Source organism: Planococcus citri, chromosome 4, assembly GCF_950023065.1.
Source record: "Planococcus citri chromosome 4, ihPlaCitr1.1, whole genome shotgun sequence".
Taxonomy (NCBI): Eukaryota; Metazoa; Arthropoda; class Insecta; order Hemiptera; family Pseudococcidae; genus Planococcus; species Planococcus citri.
Window position 1 is genome coordinate 68164425 of NC_088680.1, and position 24986 is coordinate 68189410.

General features: G+C 34.3%; 1 protein-coding gene and 1 long non-coding RNA gene across 5 annotated transcripts in view; one reads left to right on the forward strand and one right to left on the reverse strand.

Moving 5' to 3' along the window:
• Positions 1–241: 241 nt before the first annotated feature.
• Positions 242–24986, reverse strand: part of LOC135844387 (uncharacterized) — a 75801-nt gene continuing 51056 nt past the window's right edge. The window contains exon 3 of one of the 4 annotated variants that reach the window (XM_065362567.1): positions 242–1202. In XM_065362567.1, coding sequence (XP_065218639.1) covers positions 367–1202 — 836 coding nt within the window. In that variant the 3' untranslated portion in view covers positions 242–366. The other 3 variants (XM_065362562.1, XM_065362559.1, XM_065362558.1) reach the window with 3 other exon arrangements.
• The window catches only part of LOC135844390 (uncharacterized), a 67612-nt gene continuing 43805 nt past the window's right edge, over positions 1180–24986 (forward strand). The window contains exons 1-2 of the long non-coding RNA XR_010558515.1: positions 1180–1267; positions 1746–1906. This is a non-coding gene — a long non-coding RNA (uncharacterized LOC135844390). The remainder of the gene's footprint in view (positions 1268–1745; positions 1907–24986) is intronic.

Sequence of the window (24986 nt, forward strand, 5' to 3'; positions counted from 1 at the left end):
CATAAAAATGGTTGGAATCTTGGAAGTGTGTCTACTTGATTTCGATAAAATTTGACAAAAATGCGTAAAAAAGCGTTGAAGATGTCTTGACAAAATTACGTGAAAACAAAACACTCAAAAAATCGGTAATCGTTGAAAATGGATGAAATTTCAGTAAAATTTGATAAAATGCAAACAAAATCAAGTGAATTAAAAAGTAGTCAGCTGTTGAGAAATAGTTCAAAAATAAAATCATTTGTTAATCACTTAAGAAATTACTTTATTCAGTCAATAATAATTTCTTTGAACACATTTTCAATATACTTACTTAAGAATACTTAAGATATGGTAGGTAATCTAGAATTACCGACCAGACGGACATTATAATCAATAATACATGGCATCATGTACCACTTTCTGTACCTCTGATAATCCTGAATCGATCATATCATCGACAAATGAATTCTTATTCCTAAAAAAATCTCTGTAGCATGCTTCCTTAGGTACAAGTTGATTCAAGCCTTCTCTTAAAGGCAACACTTTGTATTCCTCATGTCCAAAATAGGTCTTGAACACACCGAACATGTAGTAAACACTATTCACAGGAAAATTATCCGTTTTTCCCTTCCAATAACCACCTCTACTTTCATTTTTTCTTATCTTTTCTTTATCCGTTATGCTCCAAAACGATAAATCTATGATATATAAACATGGTTTCTGATCATGAGCAACAAAAGTGGGGTCATCTTCCACTAAGATGGCATCTAATAACGTTTCGCCGTCTCGAATAACTATTTTTAGATCTTTTACTTCGTTTCTTCTCTCGAGAGAAGTACTTTTACGCAAGTGTTCCTCAGAAAAAATGTCAAATTGTCCTTTTGCTTTCAGGGCTTCAGATTTCTCACTACCCCAGAACGACGTAAGCAGTTCTGGAATTACTGTCAGATTTCTTTCCTTGGGACCAGAAGAAAAAAAAGCGATTCGTACGCCTTGCTCCAATAAGTAATCGAATAAAATTTTCAGGTGAGGTAAAAATACATGCGGATATCTTGTAGTCTCTCCGTTTCTATAAGGCTTATTCCAAACAATAATAGGACATTCGGGAAAACTCTTCCTAATGATTCCTTCCTCAGACAAATACTCACCGTAACAAAGTGTATTATCGATATCGAAGACTACAACAGGGCTCCTAGTTGATGGAGGTGTCACAGCATCTGATGAACCTGGTTTTGCAATCGTATGGACAAAAAGCACAAAAAGTTTACTGTTAGAATATTAGAAATTCGTTGTAAGTACTTGAAGTTGAATAAATACCTATTTTATGAATACATAATCTGATCTGGTCTAATCAGCAAGGGATTAATCAAGTATGCTCACAAGGTTACTTCTCAAACTACACAAAACCAGGGTACTCAAAAACACCCAGAACCTTTGACGAATTTTTTAAAAATTTAAAAACACCAAAAAAATCTGTTTTAGGAGCGATTTTCAATTTTTTTTCATGAGAGATAATTGTTTGAGCAAAGTGAACAAATGTTTTTCATATTTTTAACATTTTTTCAAGCAGTAAGTATTGCCAAAATTTGCAGAAGTTTCATTTTTTTCTCGCGTACTTTAGGTAAATTTTACTTTACCTATATCCATATTTTTTTGGTAATTTTCAGTTACTTTCTTGCTTTTTAGACTGTTCACATCTATTTAAAGAAGTTTTCGATTGTTTTTACTTTCTTTAACGCATTCTCGATTCTCTTTTGCTCACTATCAAGCCAAGTCAAAAGACTATGAAAACCATCTCAGCGAACAAACATCATCAACAGATGAATCAGAGGAAAATCACAGCAGTATGACAATAGACAGCCTTAAATCTATCCAGTCAACAGAAACTTACAGTAAAAAACTCAAAAAGAAACGTATTCCACCTATTTTGGTAAGTGGAATTAAAAATATTACTGAATTTACTGCAATGTTAGAAAGCATGGAAGGGAGTGAGACCCCTATACTGCAAACCCTCTCTAATAGAGATGTTAAAATAGCATGCTTGAATGAGCGAAGCTTTAGAGCAGTGTATAGGGCAGCACTAGAGGCTATAAAGAAGAATCCTAATTGCAAAATGTATGGAATTGGGCAGTGGGCACCATATATATCAGTTGAAACAAGATGGACCCTGTCAGGTAATACGCCACAAATTTTTTCAAACTGAAATTGTCAAGCTGTATCAAACTGTTTTTGTGAAGTGAATATGTCAAAAGAAACGGAAAACTATCTATTTTAATTTACTGCTGTCAAATTATTTTTATAGAATTTGACAAAAGCACCAGTAATGTTTTTGTTGAGGAACCTCAATTGGCAGAATTGCCCAACCTTGGCTGGTAATAATGCCACAATTTTTTTTTTATAGAAAAAAAAAACAAAATTCCTCAAAAATGGTGCGGAAATGCCTAAAAACTCAAAAACAGGTCAATTTGGGAGGTCAATGATCTACTACGTGCAAAATTTCAGCTTTCCAACAAGATTGGGTGTAATTTTGTATGGTCATTGTTGTTATTTTTAAAAATTTGCTGTACGCTTCAGAACTGCTCACAACAGCTGGATACCACTTCCAATCAATTTGTGAGGCCAGGATACATGTACATTTTGTCTTTTTGGTGTAAAAATTTGATTTTTGAACTTTCATAAAAATAACCCATCCAAAATAATGTGGTGTTATTACCCACCATGGTATTATTTTTAAAATTAATGAATTCAAGCAGAGTAATGTTGGTTGAAATTCATTTCAACAGCATATTTGGAATCGGTATTAAATATCGAACTAGATGTTGCATCAAAAACAGTGTTTACATTCTCCAGTCTGGAAAAAATTTGAGAGTGAAATTTCAATCTCTAATGAAATTTCTAAAAAGACCTCCCACACTCTAATACCCACATTAGCAATGTGCTGTGATGTAAAAATATATTTCAGAAGAATGATCTTGCGGAAATATACAGTGCTTTTCGAGAACCAGCGTTGTGGCATAATTACCCGACTGGCGACCAGCGTATTTACCTGCCGGTGCCTTATTAAAAAAACAGAGGTGAAAAAAGACGAATCTGGAGAAATTGTGAGCAAGAAATCATATAAGGTGGCATCACCACTTTTTTATGTATATCTTAGCCAAAAGAAAACAACAAGACCATTTTTTATGAAATGGGGTTCTTGTTGCACACTAAAGTGAAGTTAGAACCATCGGCAAAAGAGGGGGCTACCTACCCTAATGTAAAAACTGTCAGCAAGTTGGTCATACCAAATCATACTCCGCAAGGAAACCCAGATGGGTTAAGTGTGGATTAGACCATGAAACAAAGCAATGTAGGAAGAAGAAAGAAGACCCCGCCAAGTGTGCTAATTATGATGGTGGTCATACAGCTAACTGGAAAGGGTGTCTAGTATATCAAGCAAAAATTGTTGCTATATCTAAACTAAAGATGAAAGTGACTGATCATGTCAAGCAAAAGACCACTCGAAGCCAGGAGCAGATAACAACTCGGAAACCAGCACAAGCCAAAATTGTCAAAAGGAACCTTCAAAAGAATAACACCGATGAATCAGATGAACCAGTGGAACTAGAAGAGCAGCCAAGCTATTGAGACATTTGGGAACTGCTTTAAAAAATGGATAAAAGAATTTCTCAAGTTGAAAAAACTCACAAAACAAGCTCAAAGCAAAGAAACATCCATCAATTTAAAATTTGAAACCTCACGACTTAGAATTAGTCATAGATATTATAAAAAATAAATAGAGTACTCTCACTGGAGAGATACTTCATAAAGTAGCAGAGTATACTCTCACTAGAGAACTGAAAAGTTTTGTCAAAAAGCAAAATTGGAAATTTTAGCAAAAAGTACCTAGTACTTTTTGGGAACTATTAACAATGGCAATTCTGGTCAAAAAGCGAGACTTTTCAGCAATTTTTGGAAAAGAAGAGATATTTTTAGCAATTTTAATTTAAAAAATGAGGACTTTTTTTTGTAAAAAAGCAAAAATATTATTTTTCTTGTAATTTTTATCAAAAATGCGGAGACTGCTTTGGAACTTTTTGATAGAAAGAAAAACAGAAATTTTCAATAATTACCCACTTAAAAAAAGTGAAAATTTTCGGAATTTTCAGCATTTCTGCTTAAAAGCAGGGTTTTTTACAATATTACATAGGTACTTTAATCAGTGATTTACTTAATACCTAAAATAAGTAATCTAGAAGTTACATACCAGACAGATATTATAATTACCTACTTAATAATACATAGCACTAGGTACCTGTTTCCGTACCTGTGATAATCCTAAATTGATCATACAATCGGCAAACGGATGTGTTTTAAAAAAATCTACACTTTTTGCTTTTGCTTCTTTAGGTAAAAGTTTATCTAAGCCTTCTCTTAAAGGCAACGCTTTGTATTTCTCACTTCCAAAATAGGTCTTGAACACACCGAGCATGTAGTAAACACTATTCAAAGGAAAATTATCCGATTTTTTGCCCCAAAAACCCTCTCTCTCTTTATTTTTTCCTATCTCGTCTTTATCGGTTATCAGCCAACGCATTAAATCTATGATATATAAACATGGTTTCTGATCATGAACTGCATAATTGCGGTCATCTTCCACTAAGATGGCGTCTAATAGTGTTTCACTGCCTCGAATAACTACTTTTAGATCTTTTACTTTGTTTCCTTCGTCACGAAAAGTTTCTTTACTCAAATGTTCCTCAGTAAAAATGTCAAATTGTCCTTCAGCTTTCAACGCTTCGAATATCTCACTACCCCAGAACAATGCAAGTAGTTCTTGAAGGGCTGTTACAGCCCCTCGATTCTTTTTAGTATCAGAAGCGAAAAAAATGATTCGCACGCCTTGCTCCAATAAGTAGCCGAATAAAATTTTCAGGTGAGGTAGAAATGCATGCGGACGTTCTGCGGTAATGCTTTCCGCCGCAATGACTGGGCATTCCGGAAAGCTCCTCTCAATGATTTCTTCCTGTTCCTTAGTCAAAAACCAAGTATAACAAAGTGTATTTTCAATATCGAAGACCACAACACGGCTTCTAGTTGATGGAGATGTAACAGCGTCTGATGGTCCTGGTTTCACTTTTGTATGGAAAAAAGAAACAAAAAGTTTACTATTAGAAATTTGTTGTATGGTACTTGATGCTGTATAAATACCCATTGTATGAATACATAGGTACCTACTATAGATAGACTCAGTAGAAAATGATTTGATCTGGTCAGGTCTGTTCAGATCTGCTCATTTAATAAGGTACGGGTGGGTAAATACGCCACAATGCTGGTTCTTGAAAAATACTGTATATTTCCGCAAGATCATTCTTCTAAAATATATTTTTACATCACAGAACTTTGCTAATGTGGGTATACGAGTGTGGGAGGCCCTATTAATATTTTATTGGCGATTGAAATTTCACTCTCTAATTTTTCCATTTTTTCAAGAAATTTGTTTTGAAAAAAATTAATTTGAAAAGGATTGGAGAACGCAAATACTGTTTTTGATACAACATGTGTTTCAATATTTAATACCGATTCAGAATAATGTTGTTAAAATGAATTTCAACCAACATTATTCTGCTTGAATTTATTAATTTTAAAAATGTTACCATGGAGGGTAATAACACCACATCATTTCTTATGGGTTATTTTTATGGGGGTTTTCAAAAATCAAATTTTTGCACCAAAAAGACAAAAAGTAGGTACATGTTTCTTGGCCTCACAAATCTATTGGAAGTGGTTTCCAGCCATTGCGAGCAGTTCTGAACCCTACAGCAAAATTTTAAAAATAACAACAATGACCATACAAAATTACACCCAATCTTGTCGGAAAGCTGAAACTTTGCACATATGTAGTAGTACCTATACATCATTGACCTTCCAAATTGACCAGTTTTTGAGTTTTTAGGCATTTCCGCACCATTTTTTAGAAATTTTGGGTCTTTTTTATATGAAAAAAATTGTGGCATAATTAATCGCCAAGGTAGGGTAATTCCGCCAATTGAGGTACCTCGACAAAAGTGTTACCGGCGCTTTTGTCAAATTTTATAAGAATAATTCAACAGCGGCAAATGAAAATAGGTGGATTTCCGCTTCTTTTGACGTATTCACCTTTAAAAAAACACTTTGATACATCTTGACAATTTTAGTTTAAAAAAATTGTGGCGTAATTAACCAGCAGTACCTTATACCTATCTAGATATAATTCGACTTTATCAGATCAAAGTTTTGATCAGATTGGGTAGAAATTCTTAGTAATTGCCTTAACCTTTTTTTGATGTTTGGAATTGAAAATTGAATTTCTTCAAATTTTGATTTTTTCATAATGAAATTATTCCATTGAGTGAAGGGGTTTTTTCAAAACTTTTTCAACAGATACGTAAAAGTAGGGGTCAAGTGGGCCAACTTCTCAATTTTAGTGATTTCCTTATACCTAAAATATAGTAATCTAGAATAACATACGGATATTATAATTACTTAATAATACATAGCACTAGGTACCACTTTCCGTACCTCTGATAATCCTAAATTGATCATACAATCGACAAACGAATGCGTTTTGAAAAAATCTACACTTTTTGCTTTCGCTTCTTTAGGTAAAAGTATATCTAAGGCTTCTCTTAAAGGCAACTTTTTGTATTTCTCATTTTCAAAATACGTCTTGAACACACCGAGCATGTAGTAAACACTATTCAAAGGAAAGTTATCAGATTTCTTGCCCCAAAAACTCTCTCTCTCTTTATTTTTTCCTATCTTGTCTTTATCAGTTATGAGCCAACGCGTTAAATCTATGATATATAAACATGGTTTCTGATCATCAAGAGCATAATTCCGGTCGTCTTCCACTAAGATGGCGTCTAACAGTGTTTCACTGCCTCGGATAACTAGTCGTAGATCTTTTAGATCTTTTAGATCGTTTCCTTCGTCACGAGAAGTTCCTTTAAGCAAATGTTCCTCAGTAAAAATGTCAAATTGTCCTTCCGCTTTCAACTCTGCGAATATCTCACTACCCCAGAACAATGTAAGTAGTTCTTGAAGGGCTGTTACAGCCTCTGCCCCTCTATTCTTGTCAGTATCAGAATAGAAAAAAATGATTCGCACTCCTTGCTCCAATAAGTAGCCGAATAAACTTTTCAGGTGAGGTAGAAATGCATGCGGACGTTCTGTGGTAATGCGTTTCGTCACAATGACTGGGCATTCCGGAAAGCTCCTCCTAATGATTGCTTCCTGTTCCTTAGTCAAAAACCAAGTATAACAAAGTGTATTTTCAATATCAAAGACCACAACACGGCTTCTAGTTGATGGTGATGTAACAGCGTCTGATGGTCCTGGTTTCACTTTTGTATGGAAAAAAGAAACAAAAAGTCGACTGTTAGAAATTCGTTGAAAGCATGTACTTGAAGTTGGATAAATACCTATTTTATGAGTACATAATATACATGATAAACCCGTCTTTTCAGATCTGCTCACTTCATATACCTACCTCATTTGGCTTCATCAGATCAAAGTTAAAAAGTGAGAATTTTCAGCATTCGAGCAATTTTGCTAAAAAGCAAGACTTTTTGACAATTATTTTCAAAAAATGATACTTTTTTTGCAATTTTTGTTGAAAAAGCTTGCGCTTTTTTCATTTTTTCTTTTTGCGAAAATGCGAGTCTTTTTGGTGTTTTATCCATAAAAAAACGATACTTCAGGGAAATTTTGGAAATGTAAATAATTGAAACCTGGAACACATAATCAATTTAAGTGGATTCACTTATTTGGAAATTGACTGGAATACGAGTCCGGCCAATATCTGATTATGTTCTGAATCACAACATTAAAAATCCCTCTCCAGGTCCTGACAATATTCATCCTTTTATGCTAAAATACCTTCCAGAGCAGGCAAAATTACAGCTTTTAAATCTCTTTAATGAGATCTGGCTTTCAGACTTCTTCCCTAAATCATGGAAAAATGCTGTAATAATTTCAATCCTAAAACCAAATAAAGAAAATTTGTCCCCTTCTAGTTACAGAGTACAAACCAATTTCTCTTACTTCTGTACCTTGCAAAATTTTAGAAAAAATGGTGAGTAAACGACTTGTATGGTTCATTGAATCTACAAACTCCCTCAATAACCCATACAACAATTGTCAATGTCGACATTTACATTGACTACGTTTTTTTCCAACATAATGATGGAAAAGTGATCAATTAATTATTTAGTAGGAGTCTTCTGTCCGTACAAAAGCCAGGTGAATGAAAAGTTTTAAAATTTTCTAATTATTTCTGATACCTCAACATGCCATCTTGACATGTAGATGTAAAATTCGATGCTCAAAATTTACATCTACAACTATGTTGACCAATTTTTCAGAATCAAAATTTCTGTTTTAGTGTTTAAAAGTTTAGTAAACATTCAAAAATATGATCTTGTTCAATGAGAAAAACAAATTTTTTAGGGCAACGGCATTGATGAAATTATTCACTTTTCCACAGTTTGGCGTTGTAAATGATATGATGTTGATATTGTGGATGTATTTGTTGATGTCGAATTCCACATCAACATTAACATCGACATGTTGACATGAAAATGGATTAGTTTAGTACTCTTAGATAAAGTATTGCACCATCTTTGATATAAGGAATTTCTGTTCAACTTTTTGATTATACAGACTTTTCGTCTGTACTTCTTCAGAAGTGGACTTTGCATCGATGCTGTTTTTAGCATGAGCAATAGCCACATCAGAGGAAATCATTTTTGAAAAAAAAAATTTTAATTTTCAAGCTCAAATCTTGTAATTTTAAATTTTATGAAGCAAGAGTTCGACATAAATTTTGATGTGAATGTCGATCCATCCACATTCATCACTTTTGGATGCCCCATGTCGATGTGAATTTTGACCCTGTGTTGAGCCAAATGTCGACACAAATGCCCCACTTGACAAGAGATTTGCTGGTCAAGCCGAAATGCCGGTTGATTTTTGTAAATTTGCCGTTTAATAGGCGCGCAAAAATGACAGTAAATTTGCCGTAGAAAAAACACTGGTTAGAAAAAGGTACTTTTTATAAAAACAGCCATTTAAACAGCCGTTTTTGACCAGCGAATGGCAGAATTTTCTATTTGCCGAACTGCGGGTTCTCACAAATCAGCTGTTTTTTATTCACTGATTATAGTGCACATGCGCAATGGGTATTCACAACTTCTTTTTAAAAAATTGAATAAAAGTACGAAGTGCGGTACATGTATACTGCTTGAAAACAGAAATATTCACGTTGCAATGATAGCTGTGTGGTTAGAGCATTGGATCATCTAGCGGGAGTCCTGGGTTCGATCCCTGCTTGGGCTGGAAATTTTTCGTAGATTTCAGGTTTTTAATCAGCGATTTAATGCATTAGGTATTTAAACAGCAGCCAATTGTTTCCTGGTGTTTTTTAATGGCAAATTTACTGTCATATTTGAGCCGGCTTTTTCACTGGCTTTTTTTTATCAGCGAATCTATTGTGAAGTGGGGCAGATCAACATCAGTTGACAATTACATCGACAATTAGCTCGACACAGGGTCAAAATTCACACCAACATGTGGCATCCAAAAGTGACGGGAAATTCACATCGACATGTGGCATCCAAAAGTGATGGATGTGGATGGATCGACATTCACATCAAAATTAGCATGGCCATCATTGTAAGGGAATAGCCAGAGTGGTTTTCTGAAGAAAAAATCCGCCACTACTAATCATCTTTTTACTCTTCAACAAGAGGTTTCTACTGCCTTTGAAAATAAGGAAAGTGTTACTTCAATTTTCTTTGACTTAGAGAAGGCTTATGATGGAGCATGGAGGTATAGAATTCTTGAAAAAATACACTCAATTGGAATTCAAGGACATCTTGTTCTCTTCATTGCAAATTTTCTTTCTGATCGTAAATTTCAAGTTAGAATAAATAATAGGTATGTTATCACAAGTATATGAAATTTAAAATGGCGTTCCTCAAGGCTCTGTATTGAGTACAACTCTTTTTATTCTCCTTATTGATAGCATTCATAGCATTATCCCTCACCCAGTGTCACTAAGATTATTTGCAGACAATATTATGAACATCTCCCTATGTTTCAGAGACTTACAAATAGCGCAGCTCTTTATCCAAGAAACCCTCAATAAAATTTAAGAATGGGCAGATTCAAATGGTCAATCAATCTCACAGTCTAAAACCCAATGTATTCTTTTTTCTAGAAAGAACAAAATTTAACTTCCTTCCCTAACCCTTGAAGGTAAAAAACTTGAATTCAAATCAAACACAAGATTCCTTGGATTGATTTTTGACTGTAAGCTCAAATGGGCACCTCACTTTTTATCCATTAAACAGAACTTGATGAAAACCCTAAATCTACTGAAAGTGATTAAAAATCCAAAATATAACCCTTCAAGATCCCTTTTACTTCAGTTATATAGATCTCAAATTAGAAGCAAAATAGAATATGGCTGTCCAGCTTATATCAGTGCATCAGATAAAAACCTATCAATCCTTAAAATAATACAAAATGCTGCCTTATGCCTATGTATTGGAGCATTACCATCCTCTCCTATAGACAGCATCTACTACATATGAAGCTTCTGGAGAAATCGAAACTCATGGGCCCAAAAAGGAATTCAGTTCGAAGAAGTTCATGTTCATTTTAGGATTAATTTCAGTCACTTTTATTGAATTGAATACCCACAATGTACATACATAGAAAGATTATTTTTTCTAAATTTAAAAATCCACTAGGAACTTGAATCACTAAAAAATTGATTTTGGAAGCTGAAAATTCTGGTTATGGGGACTATTGATTACGGTCTTTCCAAAAACCGTGGTTTTGTTCAAACCGAAGGGGAACACCCAGAGGTTTCCTTGTTGGATCATACACAAAAATGCTTCAAAAATGAAATCATTGGTTAATCACAATACTTGAGTAATTATTTATTCAAACAATATTAATTTCTTTAACACATTTTCAATCCTTAAGAATTCCTAAAATATTGTAGGTAGTAGGTACATATTCCACATTTACAGACCAGATGGATATTACAAAAATCAATAATACATGGCATCAGGTACCAGTTTCTGTACCTCCGATAATCCTAAATTGATCATATCATCGACAAACGCATGTGTATCAAAAAAAGTTCTATCGCCTTCTTTCTCGGGTAAAAGTTGATTCAAGCCTTCTCTTAAAGGTAACACATTGTACTTCTCATTTCCAAAATAGGTCTTGAACACACCAAGCATGTAGTAAACAGTATTCACAGGAAAGTTACTAGTTTTTTTGCCCTGATAACGCTTTTGATTTTTCTTTTTTTCCATCTCATCTTTATCAGTTATATCCCAAGACATTAAATCTATGATTAATAAACATGGTCTCTGATCATGAGCAGCAAAACTAGGGTCATCTTCCACCAAGATGGCATCTAATAACGTTTCGCCTTCCCGAATAACTACTTTTAAATCTTTTACATAGTTTCCTTCGCCAGGACCACTTTGTCCTGCACGCAAATGATCCTCAGAAAAAATATCAAACTGTCCTATGGCTTTCAGGGCTTCAAATATCTCAAAACCCCAGAAGGATGTAAGTAGGTCTTGAATGACTGTTAGATTTCTTTCCTCAGTAGCAGAAGAAAAAAAAGCGATTTGTACGTTTTGCTCCAATAAATAATCGAACAAAATTTTTAGGTGAGGTAGAAATACATGCGGGCGTCTGCCAAAGGATCCATCGCTACAATGCCGATTCCAGACAATGATTGGACATTCCGGAAAGCTCTTCCTAATGATTTCTCCTTCTTCCTTATACAAATGCGTACCAAAACAAAGTGTATTATCAATATCAAAGACTACAACAGGGCTTCTAGTTGACGGAGATGTATCAGCATCTGATGATTCTGGTTTCACATTTGTATGGAAAAAGCAAGAAAAAGTTGATTGTTAGAAATTCGTCACACTTGAAGTTGGATAAATACCTATTTTAAGAGTACAGATAAACCCGGAGGAAAATGATTGGATCTGGTCAGGCCTGATCAAATCTGGTAATTTCATGGATCCACGATGACTTGATCAAATCAATGTTTTCATCGGATTAGATCTGTTGACATTTGATCATGTGGTGAGTGGGGGTTACATCATTGGATCCAACCAGAAATTTGAAGTCTGAACAGATCTAATCAGACTTGATAGGGAATATCCGCAAATACGATCAGGTCATCCTTATTGGGTCGATCAAGTCAGAAGAGACATCATTGGATCTTGGATCCAGAGAATGCCCAGATATGATTAGGTCTGATCTGGTCTGATCCATCAAAACTGCTCACAAGGGGGAACTTCTCAAACTCACACTCTCCGATTTAAAAGAAATCTAGATAGATCGATAGGGCATGTTTTGCTCTAAGACCCTCGTAACAGAAAATTCCAGGTTCCAAAGTTCATATTTTAAACCTCACAAGGAAACCTCTCGAGGTGCCCGCCTCCGATTTGAACGGGATCGCGATTTTTGGAAAGAGCATGCTCGAAAACCCCCAAATCCAAATTTTCAGCTGTCCAAGTTCATTTTTAGATTTTTGGCGAATTTTTGAAAATCCAAAATTGACTATTTTGGGTGACTTACGCTTTCTTTTTAAAAAGTACGTACTTGATCAGTAAAAATGTTCAAAATACGTACTAAAACTAATATTAACCCCCAAATCCAAATTTCGCCATTTCCAGCCATTCTGGAGCCTCCAGTGCGATTTCTATATTTCTGCAGAATTTTCAATTTGCTCCAGAAGGCGTGAATATGAAGTTGAGCAGCTAAAAATCGAGTTGTCTGTTGTACTCGACCTGTTTAACGAATTTAACCACAGTTGACCCGATTCTGGAGCGAACACCTCAAGAGTGGGGATTTGACCCATCTTTTTTCATAATAAAAATATCCAAAAATTAAAGGGAGGCCCAAGAAAGGCTGGAAATGGCTAAATTTGCTCTCATGTGGTTAATTAATGACAAAATACAGCGATTCACGCAAATTTCAAAAAATTTTTCACAAATGAGAAATTTTTGATTTTTGAATATTTTTATTTTGAAAAAAAGCTGGTCAAAAAACCCACTCTTGAGGTGTCCCCTCCAGAATCGGCTCAAATGTGAATAAATTCGTTAAACAGGTCGAGTATAACACACAACTCGATTTTTAGCTGCCCAACTTCATATTGTGATATTCACGCCTTCTGGAGCAAATTAAAAATTCTGGAGAAATTGAAAAATCGCACTGGAGCCTCCAGAATAGCTGGAAATGGCGAAATTCGCCCTCGTGGGGTTAGTTCACGACAAAATACTGCGATTCGCCCAAATTTCGAAAATTTTCTCGCAAAACGGGAAATTTTTGATTTTTGAATATTTTTATTTTGAAAAAAGCTGGTCAAAAAACCACTCTTGAGGTGTCCGCTCCAGAATCGGCTCAAATGTGGTTAAATTCGTTAAACAGGTTGAGTACAACACACAACTCGATTTTTAGCTGCCCAACTTCATATTCACGCCTTCTGGAGCAAATTCAAAATTCTGGAGAAATTTAAAAATCGCACTGGAGGCTCCAGAATGGCTGGAAATGGCGGAACTCGCCCTCAGGGGGTTTGTTGTGTTCAAAGTACAGCGATTCGCGCAAATTTGGAAAATTTCCTCGCAAACGGTAAAATTTTGATTTTTTTTGAATTTCTTATTATGAAAAAAGCTGGTCAAAAAACACTCTTGAGGTGTCCCTCCCAAAATCGACTCAAATGTGAATAAACTCGTTAAACAGATCGAGTATAACACACAACTCGATTTTGAGCTGCCCAACTTCATATTCACGTCTTCTGCATGCAAATTCAAAATTCTGGAGAAATTGAAAAATAGCGCTGGAGGCTCCAGAATGCCTGGAAATGGCGAAATTTGGATTTGGGGGGCTTAATATGAGTTTTAGAACTTATTTTGAACATTTTTACTGATCAAGTACGTACTTCTTAAAAAAAAGTATAAATCACCAGAATAGTCAATTTTGGATTTTCAAAAATTCGCCAAAAATCGAAAAATGAATTTGGGCAGCTGAAAATTTGGATTTGGGGGTTTTAGAACATGGTCTTTCCAAAAATCGCGGCCCTGTTCAAATCGGAGGCGGACACTTCAAGAGGTTCCCTTGACATATTTTTAAAAATTTTAAAACCACTCTAAAAAGCTGTTTTCAGGGCAACTTTCAAACTTTTTTATGAGAGATAATTTTTCTGAGCAAAGTGAACAAATGTGAATAATTCCTTCAATTTCACTCTCACACACTTGGCGATTTTAAAGCGTTTTTGAAGGTTTCTACTTTTCTTTAGCGCATTTTCCAAACTGTATCATTAATTTCAACCAACTTTCATTAAAATTTCAGCAATATCCAGTAATTTTTAGTGATTTTGATTAACGATTTTTGTTACTTTTTCGAGGGTTTCTACAGCAGTTTACTGTGTTTTCATTTAATGCTTTTTTTAAGCGTTTTTACGGTTTTTAAAACGCGTTCTCGTGTATTTTGAGCAACTCTTACAATATAGAAATTTTAGCCGAATCATTTTGTTGCTGTTTTGGGGCGTTTTTAGAACATCTTTCATGTACACATATTATGAAATTTTATAATTTACAAGAGCGAAATTTTTGAGAGATTTTTAGAACATTTTTTTTTTTAAATACTTAAGGAGAATTTTTGTCTAGAGACAAAACCTCTACAATTTCAGTAAAAAGCAGCGTTTTTTGGTAACAATTGGCGAACGAAATAATTTTCGTGAAAAAAGGGCTTTTATGCTCATTTTTGGTAAAAAAAATTCAATTTAAAATTTTTGGCAATCTTTGGTAAAAAAAAGCAAAATTTTGCAATTTTGCTAAAAATCGGGAATTTTTATTTTTTGGCAAAATAACAAGACTTTGGGAACTTTAGCAAAAAGGAGCATTATTTTGAAAATTATTAGGAATGGGCAAAAGATCAGGCATTGCAATTTTTGTCTAAAAAGAACAGCTTCGTCAATTTGTGGAAAAGAGGTGAGATTTTCAACACTTTTTTGAAAAAAATTACAAATTTTTGCGAATTTTTGAACACTTACAAATTTTTGTCAAAAAGCAAGATTGGAAATTTCAGCACAAAGCAGAACTTTTTGGGAACTATTGGCAATGGCAATTTCTGGCAAAACAGTCAGTTTTTTCGGTAGGTTTTGGAAAAAAAAGTGAGAACAAGCGAGTGTATTTTCTGTCAAAAAGCGAACCTTTTACAATTTTAGCAAAATGTGGAACTTTGTGTGGAAATTACCGGAAAAAATACTACATTTTTTTGCAATTTTTGTCAAGAAACAAAAAGTGACTCTTTGGCAAATTTTTGGTTGAAAAAAAAATGAATAAAAATTTTCAATTAGTATAGGTAATCACCTATTTTATAAAAAATGAGAGTTTTCAGCATTTTTGCTAAAAAGTACGTAAGACTTTCTGAAAATTATTTTCAACAAAATAAATGATAGGTACTTTTTCGCAATTTTTATTGAAAAAGCAAACCCTTTCTCAATTCATTTGAGGAGGGGGGGATGTGAGTCTTTTTGGTCTTTTATCCACAAAAACGCGATACTGCTGGGCAACTTTTGAGGAAAAAAAATCGCGAACTCTGTTAGTTTCACCAACACCCTACACCCGAATTTCAACATTTCCAGTCATTCTGCAGCTGCAGCACAACTTTCGATTTTTTCAGAATTTTAAAATTTCCCAGCGAGGCATGAAAATTAATTTGAGCATATAAAAATTAAACCTTCTCAAACGCCAAGTAGTAAAAGCTTTAAAAACACTTATATCACTAAAAAAAAAATAATGAAGTAAATGTTATGAAAGTTCTCAAAAACGCATAAGAAGTACTATTATGGAGCTTTGAATGTGAGTCAAAATAATGCAAAAAAGATTCAAAAAGCAATAAAATTTCTGTAAAACATCGTCAAAATTACCTGAAAACAAGTGCTGTTATCCGTAATGAATAAAACTTCGGTAATGGTTAAAGGTTACAAGTTTATTTTTTGGTTGATGATTTCCGTTACAGGTACATACGAGTACATACAGTATAAACATTACATGGTTAGTAAAGGTTACGGTTCAATTTTTGAACCTTCAAAACTCCACAAAAAATCGAATAACAAACAAATCGATTTTGGGAGCTGAAATTTGGGTTAATTGGATATCTGTAAAATAACAATAAGTAATCTAAGATTACAGACCGAACGGATAGTATAGGTAATCAATAATACACGGCATTAGGTACCAGTTTCCGTACCTCTGTTAATCCCAAATTGATCATATCGTCGGCAAACGAATGTTTCGCAAAAAAATCGAGAGGGCATTTGAATGATTCCTCAGGTATAAGTTGATTCAAACCTTCTCTTAAAGGCAACGCTTTGTATTTCTCATTTCCAAAATAGGTGTTGAACACACCGAGCATGTAGTAAACACTATTCAAACAAAAATTGCTACTTTTTCCCCGCCAAATACCACATTTCCCTCTATTTTTCTCTACCTCGTCTTTATCTTTTATTTGCCATAAACCTAAATCTATGATTGATAAGAATGGTTTCTGATCATGAGCAGCGAAACTGTAGTCATCATCCACTAAGATGACATCTAATAGCGTTTCACCGTCTCGAAGAACTACTTTTAAATCTTTTACATAGGTTCCTTCGCCACGAACAGCTCTTTTACGGCAATGTTTGAGAGAAAAAATGTCAAATTGTCCTTTGGCTTTCAGTGCTTCAAATTTCTCGCTACCCCAGAACGATGTAAGTAGTTCTGGAATGACTATTAGATTTCTTGTTTCCCTGTGATTAGCAGAAAAAAAGACGATTCGTACGTCTTGCTCCAATAAGTAATCGAACAAAATTTTCAGGTGAGGTAGAAATATGTGCGGATGTCTTACAGTGCGTGTTGTCCCATAGTACTCTTCCGCTTCATTCCAAACAATGATCGGACATTCCGGAAGCCATTTTTTAATGATTTCTTCTTCCTTCTCCTCCACGTAACTACCTATGCAGAGTGTACCATCAATATCGAAGACTACAATACGGCTTCTAGTTGATGAGGTAACAACGTCATCGTCTGATGATTCTGATTCTGATTCTGGTTTCACATTCGTATGGAAAAAAGCAACAAAAAGTTCGCTGTTAGACATTCGTTGTGAAGTTTGATAAACAGGTAATTTATGAGTACGCATATTTCGAAAATTTTCCCGAAGTATCGCTTTTTTTTGCGGACAAAAGGCTCAAAAAGACTCGCATTTTCTCCAAAAAAAATTGTAAAAGAACTGGCTTTTTCGACAAAAATTGCGAAAAAGTATATGTAATTAAACAAAAATAATTGTCAAATAGTTTTTTTTTGCTTTTTGGAAACAATTTCTGAAAATGCTAAAAATTTTCAGTTCTTTTCAAATACTTAGGTGATTATTAAGATTTATCATTCAATCCGATCATAACATTGATTTGATCAAGCCGAGTTAGATCCAGAAAATGGGCAGATCTGATCAGACCTGGCTATATCCAATACCTAACTTTAAATCATTGAAAAATAAAAGTTTCATTAACCCAGCGTATAGAGAGGAGGGTGGAAAATTCATGCACGACGAAGTGCACAGGGGACAGGTGAGATTATTACTGACTTTTTCAGACCCATGCATGGACCTGGCCAAAATCAAACAATAAAAGTTGAAAACTGCAGTGGTTGAGTCAAACACTGTTTCAATCAGTGGGTGTTTTCAAACCCAAGTATGGACCTGTGGACTTTCTGTCTTCCATTCATTCTTTCATTCACTCTGTAAGGGTGAGATATGGCCCAACCGCGATACGTGGTTTTTATTGTAAAGTCTTTGCAGCAAAGATTATTGAACTTATTCCATAGTGGGGACTGAAGGTTACGTGTACAAGTATATTCTCTATCCGAGGTTCCAAGCTCTGATCGTGAACCTCTTCGAATCACTTGGTCCGGGTATCTCGAGCTCGCCTGTACCAATGTCGCGGAGTTAAACTACACCAGGCTGGAGTGGCTCAGTTCCACTCTCCCTATTTTATAATGTTACCCATCGCGTGGTGAATTTGTTTTATATCAACATTGTGAACATTAATCGCGTTATGTCGATCGATTAATGATACTATGGAAGCATCCCTTTTCGTTCCGCAGGGTGTCTACTGGATTTGAAAAATCAAATTCCTTGCTATTTCCTTGTTTTTCCTTGCCATTTTCCTTGCTTCAAATTTGAGTTTAAAAAGACAACCCCCCTCCCCCCCACTTGTGCATAGGTACTCATTTTGTAGGAAATTTCTTGACGTTTTTGGAGTCCAATAAACGGTAGGGCAAAATGTGCCACTCTGATGCCCACCACCACGCCCTTTCCCTCCCATTATTTTTTAATTGTCACATTAGCAGAGAATTCGTTTCGAAAGGGAAAACAATCAGAAATTTTTCTTGGTATAGGTACTGAAATCAAAAATTCGTACCTTTTTTCGTCGTTTTTGTGATGGTTTTGAACTTCGAAAATTAAATCTAAAACGAGAAGAGAAGGGCAAAAAGCAGTAAAATCTGTTAAGAAGAAGCTTCAACGCTAAAATTTCGAGCTTTTTGATGTTTTTGAAAGAAATTTCCCGCCTCTTTTCGCTATTTTGTGCTACATAATACATACGATTTCGCGTTTTTTGAGGTACAACCCTGAAATTTTATAACTTCTGATTTCAAAGCGAAGTGATGGCAAACGCTTTTGAAAATTGATAATAATTCAAGAAGTATAAGACCATTATTTTCTATTTGAATGTTTCTTTCAATTTTCACTTTTCGCTTTTGATTTGTTTAATTAAAGACTATTTGTCAAACAAAATAAATTAAGAAACATTAAATAATTCTGCCCGAGCGAAGCGAGGGCGAAATTTTTTGAAAACTTATGATTTAAAAAGTAGAAATCAACTACCTACTTTTAATGAGAAAAATTACAAGAAAAAAATGGAAAATGCATTATGAAATTGGAAATTCAAGAGGAACTTTTTTGAAAAATCCTTGCTATTACACAGAAATTGTCAAAATCCCTGCTATTTTCCTGCTTCCTTGCTACCAAGAGTGAAATCCCTGCTATTTCCTTGTTTTCCTTGTTTTCCTTGCCAGTAGACACCCTGTTCCGGATCTAAGGGATGGCGACCCAATTGAACGTGTACCTACCAACCAATACCCTGCGACGTGCTTAGTATGAGTAGCACCCCGACGAGCAGGGAATGTGTACAGTGTTGAGGTAAGAGATGTATCTTGAATCTTACCCACTTACCCAGTTTCCTTCACCATCCTATTAGTTATAAGTAGTGTAACTTCACCGCACTTTTGTAATTAATCTCACTCGCTTATTGATTACAAGCCGGGCATGTTCCCGAGATAGTTCTGCACAATCCGCATAATCGTGACTAATTATGCTGCTGACAGTTTTCCATGTCAACACAGAATAATATTAACTTAGTTTAAGATTATTTGGTATAATTACGCTAAACCATTTTATTCAATTACATCGAATATAGGAGTAAAATGATTTGTCTACTGTGTTTCATTTCATGAGTAGATTCAGAATTAGTGTTAAATTGGAGCTAGGATAGATTGAAAGCCTCTTCTCTGAGCTAGACAAGTCTGAATAAATATTACTTCTCTAAGGAATATTTATTGGAATCCCCCAGGCATTAAGTTATTACCACCTTTCCTCTTATAACCAATCATTCCCAGACCCCTTTTTACAACTCTTTCATTCATTTTTAAATTTTATTTTATTTCAATACTGAAATTTCATTTTATATTATCTTTTTATTCATTCATTCATTCATTCATTTTCACCCATCCCAATTTGGCTTTTGGAAAAATATGAACACCACTTCTGCAATACATAAATTTGTACATGAAGTATTAAATAGGTAGTCTTCAACTAAATGAAAAGCCTATTGGCAGTTCTTTGTGATTGTGATTTGTCCAAGGCTTTTGATCGGGTTGATCACAAATTCCTCTTGAGAAAACTGGAAAGATATGGTGTAAGAGGAATGCTATTAGATTGGGTTAAAAGCTAGGTACTTGTCTGAGAGAATCCAAATTTTTAAAATTCAACAGTAATGTATTTTCTGGGACAGAATGTATTAGGCAGAGGGTTCTGCAGGGATCCATCTTAGGTCCACTATTCTTTATAATTTACATCAATGATTTGGCATATTACATACTTTGAGCATAGTCTTACAGAATTTTCTGATGATACTACTGCTATTTGATTACGATTTAATAACTTGATTGAATTAGACTTCCTCTGATTACATTTGTTAAACTTCTACAAAATTGAAATTGAAACTGGAGTCCCCCAAGGTTCAGTTCTTTATACTTCTTAGCACAGTTTTATAGTTTTATTTATACTTATTTGATTGATGACATTTCCAATGTTGTTTCTAGACCCATTTCTCGGAGAATCTTTGCTGATGATAAATATTAACATTTCCTTTCGTTCAAATCAAATAATATTCAATTAGCTCTTCAAGTAATCCAAGAAACCCTTGAAAAAATTGAAACACGGTCAGATTCTAATGGTCTAACCTTCTCAGAGTCAAAAACCCACTGTATACTTTTCACCAAAAAAATAAGATTCCTCCAGATCTCATTCTCAACTTTGAAGGACACTCTTTAGAATCAAAACCACTACTAAATTTTGAGTAAATTTCTTGGCTTGACTTTTGATAGAAAACTAAATTGGACTCCTCATTTCCTAAAAGTAAAATCAGAACTCATGAAACGCCTAAATGTGTTGAAAATAATCAAAAATACTAAGTATAATCCATCTCGCAAACTCCTACTACACTTGAAGGGCGGTTTTCCAAAAGTGGATAAGTCAAGTTTTTTGAAAATTGAGTTTTTCACGCCATTGTGTTCTATAGGTCGTATCTCACCTATTTAATGCCTAACCTACCCAAAATACCTATTTACCTACGCACAATCCAGCTTTTCTGTAAGTTGCGGATTGCAATCGTTTTTCCAAAACACAATAAGTCATCATTACTTCGTTTTCGTTACTTTTATAGCCAAAATAGAGCTGTGAATATGGTTTTTTTTAATAGATAGTACTTACTGTAATATGTACTATATTTTCGTTTTTATTTTATTGCCAAAATGCAGATAATTTTTTTTAAATGATAGTGCTGTAGATAAATACTTAATTTTTACCAATTTTATCGCCAAAATGCAGGTAAAAAATTTTTTTTTCAATCAAAAATTTTTTTCGTAAATTTATTGCCGAAATAGTGGTAATATTTTTTTTAAAATCAAAAATCTTTTTTTTTTCAATTTATAGTGTTGTAATAGGTACTTAATTTTTGTTTAAAATACAGGTAAAATTTTTTGTAATCAATTTTTTTGGTCATATACTTTTGTATTGTGAATTACAGTTGACTTACATCAATTTGCAACACTGGTTCTATCATATAAATGAAAACATGAAAAATCGTTTTTCCAAAAGGCGATAAGTCAGTTTACTTTTTCTGCCGCACAAGCGCTGCAAACTTGAGTTACACCACAAAACCAACACGTACGTGTTGAGATAGATCCAATACAACATGCAGAATAGGTGGCATACTCCAAGTTCGTTGCGCCTTGAAATGGGCACTAAAAACATCATTTATCTCAAAATCATAATTTTTGACTTATCGCTTTTTGGAAAACCGCCCTTCACTTGTATATCTCTAATTCGCAGTACAATTGAGTATGGAAGCCCATGTTTTGCAAATATCTCAAATAAAACTTCTAATATCCTAAAAACAATTCAAAATTCAGCCCTAAGGATTTGTATAGGAGCCCTTTATTCCTCTCCAATAGATAGCATTTATTGTGAAGCAGCAGAATTACCCCCAGATTTTAGAAGAACTCTCATAACAAACAAATTCATCTCAAATGCATCCACCAATCCTTCCCATCCACTCTAAAACTCAATTAACCCACCCAACCCCCAACATATTGATCATATTTCATATAGAAGGACCCATCTTTAATTTCATCATAATGTTGAATGATCTTCAAATCTATCCAGAGCTGTGGGACTGAAATGATTTTGTGATTGGATTTCAGTTTTGGGATTGAAAATTTTTCATTTCGGGATTGAATTCGTTTCGGGATTAGTTGTTCAAATTTTTATTTCGGTTTCGGGATTCGTTTTGGGATTGAAAAATTTGTTTCGGTTCCGGGTTGAATCGGTTTTGGTTTCGGGATTTTTATTTCAACCAATTTTGAACCCAAATTCACTATTGGACCTTGCAGGGTGTCTAAAAAATGGGAGGTTTTGACGTGAAAAATCCAATGGAGTGATTAGTTTAACGTTTTAAGTACATATTTTGCTGAATTCGTTGAGTAATTTTACTGCTCTCATAGAACTTAATGAAACTATGGATAGTGATCACATTAAAATTATAGTAGAAAATTTAATATCTTGGCTTTCAGCAAACAAAATGATACTGAATTGAAGTAACAAATTTTTGTCATTTGGGAGAATACTTATCTCATTCTATTGGTGAACATTACAGGATAGCTGACTCAACAAAATTTTTGGGAATTATAATAGAGTCAGACTTGAAATCGAATAACTAAGCGGACCATTTAATCAAAAAACTTTCCACCCGGCGCAATTCAAATTTCTGGCGTCTGGCAATGCTGATGTAAAAACCAACCCTAGTCATATCCGATTGATCAATTACCTTACTTTCTTGAGAACGTATCTATTTTTGTTTTTTTGCATAAAAATTATTTTGATCATTGCAATTTTTGCTGGAAGCTCTTCCAAATTGGTTTCATTGCTAAAAGTGACTGAAAGTATCTTATAATGTGCAAAATTTCATCTACTTTCTACTGGGCTACTCAATTTTTTCATTAGTTTTTATGTTCATTCATAAATTGACTAAAATTTATATCACAAACCTAAATACTCTGAAACTTGCATACTATGGCCTTTTTTATTCAATGAGCTATGGAATATCACTTTGGGGTGGTAATCACAATCTGCTTCAACGGGTATTGCAATGTAGCTCAAACAGGACTTATTAGAATAATGTTTCGAAAAAATCCAAGAGAATCCTGCAAACCAGTCTTCATTGAAAGTAAGATACTAACAGTTCCATGTGAGTACATATTATACTGCAAATGTGTATTATAGTAAAAAATAGAAGAATGGAACTCAAGACACCTTCTCATACCTATGATACAAGTTAGATACAAGACATCAAAATTTGGCAATAAGTGAAAATTTAAGGGCAAAATTTACGCAGAATAATGTTGATTTTAGGGCTTCTAAAATTCATAATAAAATCCCGCAGGAATTTAAATCTTTGACATATGGTAAACTGTTCAAAAATAAACTCAAAAAATGGTTGCAGGGATCATCAGCGCCGCGCCACACCACTGAGGTCAAATTTCTGGGGGGGGGGGATGTCGCGGATTCGCGATTATTAATATTATTTGGCTATGTTTTCGTTGTATTTAAAGTTCGCGATCTCGATAATATTCGGCTGCTATGTTTGTTATCTCGAAGATTCAAAAGTATTTTGTTATTGTTTTCATTGATAAATAAATAGAGTTACAAAAAAGGTTCGTTTTTGAAGCGATTAGAAATTAATCGCCCTGTTCGTTGAATTCCTTTTTCGTTATGGTAGCAGACTGATCCTAAATAATCGTTCGTTTCGTCCTCTGAATTCGTTGGTAAAATCCAAAAATGCCGGAAACCAGTGAAAATGCAGAAAAGCTAAAAGCATTATCCGCCAGAAAATCCAGACTTCGATCTTCACTGACTAGAAGTATGTCATACGTAAATGAAAAGTTGGCTATAGCAGACTATAACGAAGTTAAAGTTAAGTTGACAATGGTTGAAGATATATATAAAAATTATCTTGCTTTACTTGACGAATTCGATAACTTCGAAGTTCCGGATCTGGACCCTTTCATAGAAAAATTCGAAGACGACTACATCGCCATTAAAGGTAAATTAGAGAAAACTATTGAAAAACTGTCTAATAGTAGTGCTGTTCCAGGTTTTAAAAGACAGTGTACAACTGAATCTGGTGGTAGCGGTAGTTGTTGTTCTTCTTCAAAAGCTACGATTAAGTTACAAAAGTTGGAGTTGAAGAAATATGGTGGTAATCTACTTGAATTCGAATCATTTTGGTCTTCGTTCAACTCAGCTGTACATAATACTGATTTAGAAGCAATGGGAAGGCCCCACATGGTTGAAAGAGATGGAAGTCGCTTGGCCAAAGGCAATGAATTTACAATTTGAATCCGAACCTGAACCAGAACCAGAACCAGTACTTATCTCCAATAATACAGCTGTAATTCAGCCTCCGTTTAAAATCGATTGTACTCAATTTAAAACCCTCAACTTTCTACTTGATGCAACGTTAAGTTATATGAAAAACGTCAATTCGAATAATATTGTTCAGAAAACTGAAGAAGCTTTCAACCAGTGGATTATGTATATCCAAAACAAAAATTATCCTGATATTTCGCAACCTAATGCGCTTGGTTTAAAGCGTGATTCTCAAAATATTATACGTTGTCATGGGTGCTTAGTTGAATCATGTCTCGATGATAATGCGAAGTTTCCAATACTTCTACCTGAGAAAGAATACTTCACTCGTTTATTAATTGAAAAAATTCATATTGATAACTATCATGTCGGTGTTTCGCATACTCTCTCTGAATTAAGAAAAAATTTCTGGATTCCAAAAGGCAGATCGACGGTGTACTACGTTCTAAAAAAATGCGTTAACTGCAAATACTATGATGGTGGTCCTTATAAATATCCGTCAATTCCTCCGTTATCTGAATTCCATGTAAATCAAAGCAGTCCGTTTTCCTGTTGTGGTATCGACACATTTGGTCCTTTATACGTCAGTGATAACTCAGTCCAGAAAAAAGTATTTGTTAGTATTTTTGTTTGTATGA